Here is a 9,363-nt window from a genome sequence, read left to right as displayed (position 1 = left end):
CCAGCTAGAGAACAATTAGAATATGCTTCAGACTCTCATGCTGGTGCCCACAGTCTGGGATGCTGGGAGTTCTAGTCCAAACATCTTCAGGAAGACTGCAGGGATAATATTCATTATTGTTTATATAGACACAATTAAGATAATAAATCCAGTTCAGTGTTGGTCATTTGTTCTTTATTTTAAGACGTTATAGTGGTTTCATGGTGCCCAGCCATGGTTTTTTTATGAGTTGGTGGTTAATAAATATTGTTATAAATTAAATAATATAATAAAATTAACACTTGCGTGCGCCCCTTGGTTAATTCCTCCACCCGCCCACCCCCCACACATCAACAGCCCTCAATATTTTTTATTTCCCCACCACCAGAATAAAACAAAGAGCCATTTCCCCCCCATTCAGCACTCATTGTTTGCATCACTATGCTGCCCCCTTTGTCCCCATTCACCTGTTGTGATGTCATCACAGAGCCATTGTAGTTTCCTAGGCGACTATAGTCAACAATTGTTCCCCCAACCCCTTTCCGTATCCACCTCTCATGAGTTACAATGGCTTCCTTAGTTCCAGAGACTTTGGATAACCCACCTCGGCCTTCAGGTGATGGATCTGGGAAGAACATTGCAGGGTCTGGGAGGGAAAGCAAGAGCCTAACTAGTTGCAGGAAAAACAAAACAGAAGGGTGCAGAGTTGAGACCGGGAACCGGGAGTTCCATGGCCCAATTCAGCCTCCTAAATTGTGCTGGCTGACCCTAAACGGACAACCCAGAGGAAGGTGTGGTGGCCCTCAAAATGGAAGCCCTTGGTGGAGCCCTGGTTGAACACTATGTGACCTTCAAGGAGAACTAGTAGCTGAAATGAAGTACAGAGGAATGATGGAGACCCGCTTTTGCCAACCTGGAGCTTTGCAGATGGTTTGGTCAACAACTCCCAGCAGCTCCAGTGGCAGCCCAAAACATCTGGAATGGTCCAGGCCTGCAAAGGCTGATGGACTCCACAAATCAATGCCACTCATAAGAAAACTGGACCCATGTACACTGTCCAAGTTTTTCACCTTTCTCATCAGCTTCTTCGTTGCCTATCGGCCACTCTCCATCTGTCACATTCTCTTAGTTCCTTTATCCATCCATCCCTTTATTTTTGACGATCATCATCTTTCCTCCTGCTTTCATTTGCCAAGCCCACTTCCAAGCTTACACATCTTGACTCTCTCAAGGTCAAGTTTGAACGAATGGCTGGTTGGCTGGCTTATTATTATCCTTAACAAACTGCATGGCCCAATAGGATTGACCTCAGCTATACACATCAATGCACCCCTCCCCCAAAAAATCACCCTGCCTAAAAAAAAACAACACACTCCAAATAATTCAAGGATAAAGCACAAAAAGAAAACCAGTAAGAAAAGGCCTATCATTCATCCAGTTCACCTTTAAAAGGCCTTGGTAAATGAAAAGGTCTTAGACCTATCAGTAAATTTTATTGGAAAGGGGTGGGGAGTAATAACTGTTGGGTAGAATAGGTGCCACTGCTGAAAAAGCTTTGTGTGGAGATATGTTGCATCCAGTGCTTTTTTTTCTTTCTTTTAAAATGTTTAGGGATACTCTCATTTTCCTACTCATATTGAAATACTGCCCCTCAATGAGGCCAAACTTAGATTCACAAAATGTTTAGGGGTATGTGTACCCCTGCGTCCCCCCAGAAAAAAAGCACTGGTTGCATCTACAGAGATCTTCCTTTCCTTCTTTTTGCAAAACTATTGCCAAATCTATCTGGAGATCTACAGGTGGTCAGTTTAGATTACTAGTTAAACTAGTCATTCTTTTGGGTCGTCACTATGTTCCTCTCAAACAAGTCCTCTAGACTTGAGGGAGAGAGTTGTGGGTCTGGGTGTGTGCATGTGTCTTATCTCATTTGTGCTGGAGTATGGAGAAGGTCAGCAAAAGTGACAATCTCTCCTACTGTTCTAAAGGAACTCTCCGCTGTTTCATACTTACTCTAAATCACAGCACATATGAGATCTCTGGGGAGGATATCTGTAGTATCTTGGGCATCCTGCTCACCAGAGACTCAGATGTCTCCAGCAAGCGAATGAGTGGATTTGCTGCCATTCGATCCTGACCCGTTGGGTTGTACACTCACAGGTGATGAAGGGATCCCAGGTCTCCCTGCCCCGCTGCAACAGGGCAAGCCCCTCCCCATTGCAGGAAGTGGTACCAAGCCTGGGGGAGGGAACCCCTCGCAAGACTTCCTGCTTCCTCCACCTCTTCTGCCGTCGCCCCATCTCTTTAGCCAGGCAGCTCCACACAACACCTCTCCCGGAGTTGTCTACAGCCTGCCCGGCTCCACCGCAGCAACCACCTCATCACCCCCGAGGCTGGTCCAAACTCTCCCAGGCTCCTTCCCAGATATCTACGATGGAGACATGAAAAGGTGGGAGGACCATTTCCGCAGCATCCAGAGAGCCTACAAAGAGTTTGGCAAGGAGGATGACTTTGCGATCCGGGTGCTCACTGAAGATTTCACCCTCCCGTTCCCTTTCGCCTGGCCCAGCAAGGGCGAGGCATCCCGGCAGCTGGCGTACGACCCTTCGGACTGCTCCGGCTTCGATTTCTTTCTGCACCCAGGGCAACCGGTCCCTCACCTCCTCCAGCCACTGCATGCCACCACCCAGGCATTCTTCAAGAAGAGGCGTCTGGAGCAACTGGCTCTCAGTTACGCCAGCAAAGCGTCCCTCGCCGGCGCTCCTGGGCTGCCCACGCCGCAAGAAACGAGTCCCACCTTGCGGCCGGACATCATGGTCATCACCAGCGTACCGTGTGTGGCTGCCGCGGCGGCTCCCGGCGAGCCGCCTTTCCTCCTACAAGACGGCAAAGGCCACAGGAACATCCAACCTGCCCCAATAGCTATCCCAAGCTCAGCACCAATGCAGTCCATCAACCTCCAGTTCATGAGCCCCACGCACCATGGGCAGTTTTAGTCCTCTTGGACATTTTAGATCAAAGGAAGGCAACCTGATGCTCTCCAGGTACTGAGTTCCTATCAGCCCTTGCAGCTTGGATATTAGTCAGGGGTGATGGAAACATCTGCAGGGCATCATGTTGGCCACGACCATTCCAGATGTTAGCAATAGTCCCCAAGCAGGACATATTTTTAAGACTTGTTTTAAAGACCCAACACCTTCATCCCAGCATTGGTGCTCTGAACATCTAACTGAGGCTAGCAGCTGAGCTGCTAAACTTCACATACAGCTACAGATGTCCACCTTGCAACCTGAGTGACTCCCTAGAGAGGACATTAATAAAAAAAAGCTTTCTGTCTTCCACTCCGTAGAGGTTTGGTGTTGAGGTCACTGGGATAGGGGCAGGCGCTGTCCAATAGTCACTTGCTTTCTAAGTAAAAATACTTATACACCAATCTGTAGACTGGACTACTGCAATGTGCTCTATGTGGGGGCTGCCCTTGAAGATGGGCAGCTGGTATAGAATTTTGTGGCCTGATTGTTCCAACAGAAAAGACCACAAAAAGAAGGTATTTGTATTGCCACAGTTGTCCAGGATGCCACCAAGCTACTGGACCGAATTCAGGGTGGTTGTAATTAGTGGTACCTCGGGTTACATACGCTTCAGGTTACATACGCTTCAGGTTACATACGCTTCAGGTTACAGACTCCGCTAACCCTCTGGTTAAGAACTTTGCTTCAGGATGAGAACAGAAATCGTGCTCCGGTGGCGCGGTGGCAGCAGGAGGCCCCATTAGCTAAAGTGGTGCTTCAGGTTAAGAACAGTTTCAGGTTAAGAACAGACCTCTGGAACAAATTAAGTACTTAATCCGAGGTACCACTGTACCTTTAAACCCTAAGCAGTCTTGAGCCTAGCATGCCTTAGGGAGAACATCCTCCCACTTTTTCCTACCCTTGCTCTCAGGTCCAGGGACAGTGGAAGAGTCTCCCTTAGGAGGTTATGGACTCTCCTTCATTTGAGGCTTTTAAGCAGAGCTTAGATGGCCCTGTCACCTAGATGGCCCTTCGAGTCCCCTCAAACTCGACAATTCTATGAAACCTCAGCAACTGTAACATCCTTTAGGAAGGTGTGGCTTCACTGAATGGAGGAGGGTCTTCTCAGTGGTAGAACCTATATTGTGGAAGAATCTTCCCAGAGAAGATTCTTTACTCTCTTAACTATTCATGTTTTACCAGAAAATGAAGACAAACCTGTTTTCCAACCCCTCCACAGACAAAGTATCTGCTGATTTGTGTTTGGGGTTTTTTGCTCTAGCTCTTACCAATAATTTCCTTGCTGTGCTGGATTTTGTTTTTTGTAAATGGTTTTCTATTTCTTTCGTTGGTCATTTTAGTTTAGCTTTGCAGCACACCACCAAGAGTGCTTTGTAGAAAAGCAACAAACATTTAAAATAAATTTAAAAATTCAGAAGTGCTGTGAGGGAGGGTGGACAGGAAAGTAGATCCTCTTTGTTCTTCTGTCCTCATCGTCACACAACTGATTAAATGTATCCACCAAAGTTGGACGTTCCTTCTAGATTCGCACTGTGGATTCCAAGCCGTAGCAGATGGGAGTGATCTGATCCCCACAATGTTTGGCAGTGTGGTCAGCATGAGCTGCAGAGGATGCTTTCGCCTTTGGAATAAGATGTTACAGCCCAAGACAAGCTCTGCTGGGGAAAACTGGATGGTGTCAAAGACTGGTTGGATGCCGAGCATCGATGGGAGGAACTGGCTGGGGAACCACTATGGGAAGAAGGCTCAGAGCCCGGGGAGTGCTGGTGGGACAGTGATGAGTGGTCAGAGGGAGAAGAGAGAGAAGACTGGGAAGAGGTGGTGTCGGAAGCTGAAGGGGTAACAGGGCTTAGTGAGCAGGGGGAGTCTTTGGCAGAGAGCAGTACAAAATGAGAGGCAGAAGCTGAAGCAGGAGAGGAGCCAGGAGAGAGGCCAAGAGGCAGAGATGATAATGATAATGATAATAATTTATTATTTATACCCCGCCCATCTGGCTGCGTTTCCCCAACCACTCTGGGCGGCTTCCAACAAAACACTAAAATACAATAACCTATTAAACATTAAAAGCTTCCCTAAACAGGGCTGCCTTCAGGTGTCTTCTAAAAGTTTAGTAGTTATTTATCTCTTTGACATCTAGTGGGAGGGCGTTCCACAGGGCAGGTGCCACTACCGAGAAGGCCCTCTGCCTGGTTCCCTGTAACTTGGCTTCTCGCAGCGAGGGAACCACCAGAAGGCCCTTGGCACTGGACCTCTAGTGTCCGGGCAGAACGATGGAGGTGGAGACACTCCTTCAGGTATACTGGACCGAGGCTTTAGGGCTTTAAAGGTCAGCACCAACACTTTGAATTGTGCTTGGAAACGTACTGGGAGCCAGTGTAGGGTCTGCTTCAACAAGCTTCCCTCCCCTTTGGTCTCCCAGAACCAGGAGAGGTATGAAAAGGGAAGAGGAGATATTGGTGACGCACATACATAGTCTCCAATTGCTTAGGGAAGAGAGGAGGGGGACTTAAGCAGCTGTGGGAAGGTGGGCACCTTCAGTCTCAGCAACAGCTTCGTGGAGAGCAAGACCTGCAGGAGATGAGTTGCTGTGCTCATTAGGCCTGACACTCCTGTGCAGATCATGTTTTTGCTAATAAAGAGTTAATGCCAACTTGCCAGTGTGATTTACTGCTGGCTCACTCCTGACAAGAGGACACAGTGACGGAAAGGGAAGTGATTTTACTTTGCTGGAATTGTTTCTACAACGTACGACAGCCTTCCGCAGCCTGGTACCCACCCAGACTTTGGGACTACAACTCCCATCACCTCCCAAAGCTTAGCCAACGGTCAGGGATGAATGGCGCTGCAGTTCAACACCTGGGAAGCTACATGTTCTCCATCCCTGATCTAAACATTATTCAAAGCAATCACTTTGGAGCTGCTCTCATGAGGGACCTGAAACTCAGAACTACTATGGAACCAAGGAAACATGAGGTCACATGAGTAGATTAGGATATGCAAATCTACTAGGCCAAAAAGTACAGGTGATGTCACAAGGCTGTCAGTCTAGAACTGCAGGGAAGAGAGACCCACATGGGGAAGGCCTGTGGCTTAGTGGTAGAGCATCTTGAAGGTCCCAGGTTTAATCCCTGGCATCTCCAGGTAAAGGTGTGAATGTCCTCAAAGAGCTACTGCCAGTCAGTGTGGACAATATTGACCAAGATAAAACTCCAAGGTGGTTGTCACCGATGGAAGCGAAGGCTCAGGAAAAGCTCAATATGGAGGCCAAATGGCCGAAATATTGGGAAATTTTGGAACAAGAGGGAGATAGATTAAAACTGCAGAGTTTTGAAAAATTAAAAAACAAAGTGCGAGACTGGCTTCATTATTACCAAATAATGGAGGCTTACAATTTGGACAAGAAAATTGGCTTCCAGGTGGAAAAATCAAAATTGGAAACAGAACTGTTAGATCCCAAAACTAAGAACTTGTCAAGAATGTATAACTTGCTGTTGAAATGGAATACTCAGGATGAAACGGTGAAATCAGCTATGATTAAATGGGCACAAGATGTTGGACATAATATTATGATGGCTGACTGGGAACAGTTATGGACCACAGGTATGAAGTTCACGGCATGTAATGCACTAAGAGAGAATATAATGAAAATGATTTACAGGTGGTACATGACACCAGTCAAGCTTGCAAAAATATATCACTTGCCTGATAATAAATGCTGGAAATGTAAAGAGACTGAAGGTACATTCTTTCACCTTTGGTGGACATGCCCAAGGATTAAGACTTTTTGGGAGATGATCTATAATGAAATGAAAAAGGTATTTAAATATACCTTTCTGAAGAAACCAGAGGCCTTTCTCCTGGGCATGGTCGGCCAATCGGTGCCAAAGAAGGACAGAACTTTCTTTATGTATGCTACAACAGCAGCAAGAATACTTATTGCAAAGTATTGGAAGATACAAGATCTACCCACTCGGGAAGAATGGCAGATGAAGGTGATGGACTACATGGAACTGGCAGAAATGACTGGCAGAATCTGAGACCAGGGAGAAGAGTCGGTGGAGGAAGATTGGAAGAAATTTAAAGACTATTTACAGAAACATTGTAAAATTAATGAATGTTAGAAGGATGTTGGAATGAAGTTACGTGGTTTTAGCAGAAATGTTATAAAGGATTAAGTAAAAATAGATTGTTAATTGGTGAGAATGTAAAGTTACATTATATTAAGATAAACTATTAGGATAAAAACAAAGATGGAAAGGATTTGCTGAAATAGCTAATTGAACTAGAATACAAAAAAGGGAGGTGTGAGGAGGTCAAGGAAACAAGCAAATGAAAGATAAGTTATGGAAGGATTGATTTGTCTTTTTCTTTTTTTAAATTGTTTTTATTCTTCTGCTCTTTCTGTTTTTCCTTTTTTTTTCTTTATTTTTGTAATCTTTCAAAACCTCAATAAATATTATTCTAAAAAAAATAATAATATTGACCTAGAGCAGTGTTTCTCAAAACTTGTTTGACTTTTGTTGGACTACAACTCCCATCATCCCTAGGGGTCAGAAGGGACTAATGGGGTCAGAAGGACGAGGGGTCAGAAGGGACTAATGGTTTGACTCGGTAAGACAGCTTCCCATAATAACCACATAATAACAGAGAAAAATAATTAAGAAGCTCCCCCAATCGTTAACTCTTAGAAAGGATCAGAGTTCAAACACATTCCAGCCTAGCAAGAGCGCTCAAGAAGGGAGCAGAGCACAGCCAACAAGGGATTGAGTCAGATAAGAGACCTAGAAGGTCACATTTCCCTCCCACCTCACCCCCATAGCTGTCAACCTTCCCCTTTTTTGCAGGAAATTCCCTTATTCCAGCGCCGATTCCCACCGCTATCCTGGATTGTTAGATATCCCGTAGACTGTCCCCGGGACAGGTGAGGCTGCTGATCCCTTATTTTCAAATCTGAAAGTTGACAGCTATGCCCCACCCCTAGCTGGCCTAACGTTCCCCACTCCAGTCCTACACTAAGGTTGCTTAAGGCTGGAGCTGGGTTTGTGCCTAGAAGAAAACTGCAGTGGTACCTCGGGTTACAGACACTTCAGGTTACATAAGCTTCAGGTTACAGACTCCGCTAACCCAGAAATACAGTGGTACCTCGGCTTAAATACTTAATTTGTTTGGGAGGTGCGTTCTTAATCTGAAACTATTCTTAACCTGAAGCACCACTTTAGTTAATGGGGCCTCCCACTGCCGCCGCTGCACGATTTCTGTTCTCATCCTGAAGCAAAGTTCTTAACCCGAGGTACTATTTCTGGGTTAGCAGAGTCTGTAACCTGAAGCGTATGTAAGCTGAAGCGTATGTAACCTGAGGTACCACTGTAGTACATTGGGTTAAGACCTTTGCTTCAGGATGAGAACAGAAATCGCGCAGAGGCTCCGCAGCAGCAGCAGGAAGCCCCATTAGCTAAAGAACGGACCTCTGGAACGAATTACCGTATTTTTTGCTCTATAAGACTCACTTTTTCCCTCCTAAGAAGGGGAAATGTGTGTGCGTCTTATGGAGCGAATGCAGGCTGCGCAGCTATCACAGAAGCCAGAACAGCAAGAGGGATTGCTGCTTTCACTGCGCAGTGATCCCTCTTGCTGTTCTGGCTTCTGAGATTCAGAATATTTTTTTTCTTGTTTTCCTCCTTCAAAAACTAGGTGTGTCTTGTGGTCTGGTGCGTCTTATAGAGCGAAAAATACGATAAGTACTTAACCCGAGGTACCACTGTACCTGCATATTCTATGTACCTTGCCTCAAGTTCCATTTAAGAAAAGTAATGTGTACACACACACACACGCACACACATATATAGGGTAATCAGTGGCTGCTCCCAGACACTGGAACTGCCTCCCTGGAGAAGCCAGACTCGCTCCCTCTGGGGTAAAAATAAATAAATAAACAATAGTGTCAGCTGAGTGGTTAATGCACTTAACAACCATCCACCCTATGCAATTTGTCCAGTCCTCTTTTAAAGCAGTCCAAGTTCGTGACCATCACTGCCTCCTGAGGGAGCAAATGCCATAATTTAACTGTGCACTGCTTTTAGTCTACTTTGCAGCAAGCTGTTATGAGGTTTCACTCTGGCATCAAGGATTGCCACAGCTAAGCACAATATCCACAGGGTGGCCCCAGCCCTTCCATCAATCTTCTCCTGTTAGGAGGGCTGTTGGCCGTTTGCAAATTTCCGTCGCCGCCCCGCGGGACTGACATGCAATTTTGCATGGAGTTTCCCTCCTCACTCAAGCTCACAATTTGGCTCTCACCATGCCTGAAAACAAGCAAACAAGAATTCCCTTCCTCCTGCCACTCAAAGAGAGTAAG

General features: G+C 46.0%; 1 protein-coding gene across 1 annotated transcript; it reads left to right on the top strand.

The window, feature by feature from the left end:
• The first annotated feature begins 502 nt into the window (after positions 1-502).
• On the top strand, positions 503-3,321 carry C8H8orf90 (chromosome 8 C8orf90 homolog). The gene is made up of 2 exons (XM_053398224.1): positions 503-595; positions 2,137-3,321. The coding sequence occupies exons 1-2, from the start codon at positions 547-549 to the stop codon at positions 2,970-2,972; spliced, it is 885 nt and encodes a 294-aa protein (XP_053254199.1). The 5' UTR covers positions 503-546; the 3' UTR covers positions 2,973-3,321.
• The last annotated feature ends 6,042 nt before the right edge of the window (positions 3,322-9,363 follow it).

The sequence above is a fragment of the Podarcis raffonei genome, chromosome 8 (assembly GCF_027172205.1).
Source record: "Podarcis raffonei isolate rPodRaf1 chromosome 8, rPodRaf1.pri, whole genome shotgun sequence".
In the NCBI taxonomy this organism is placed as follows: domain Eukaryota; kingdom Metazoa; phylum Chordata; class Lepidosauria; order Squamata; family Lacertidae; genus Podarcis; species Podarcis raffonei.
Note: the sequence above shows the minus strand (reverse complement) of the source record. Positions and strands in the feature narration are given on the sequence as shown.

Bases quoted from the DNA above. Each gene is read 5' to 3' on its own strand.
- C8H8orf90 (XM_053398224.1), top strand. From the start codon at position 547: ATGGCTTCCTTAGTTCCAGAGACTTTGGATAACCCACCTCGGCCTTCA. The intron at 596-2,136 runs GTGATGGATCTG...GTACACTCACAG, and splicing joins TAACCCACCTCGGCCTTCAG to GTGATGAAGGGATCCCAGGT.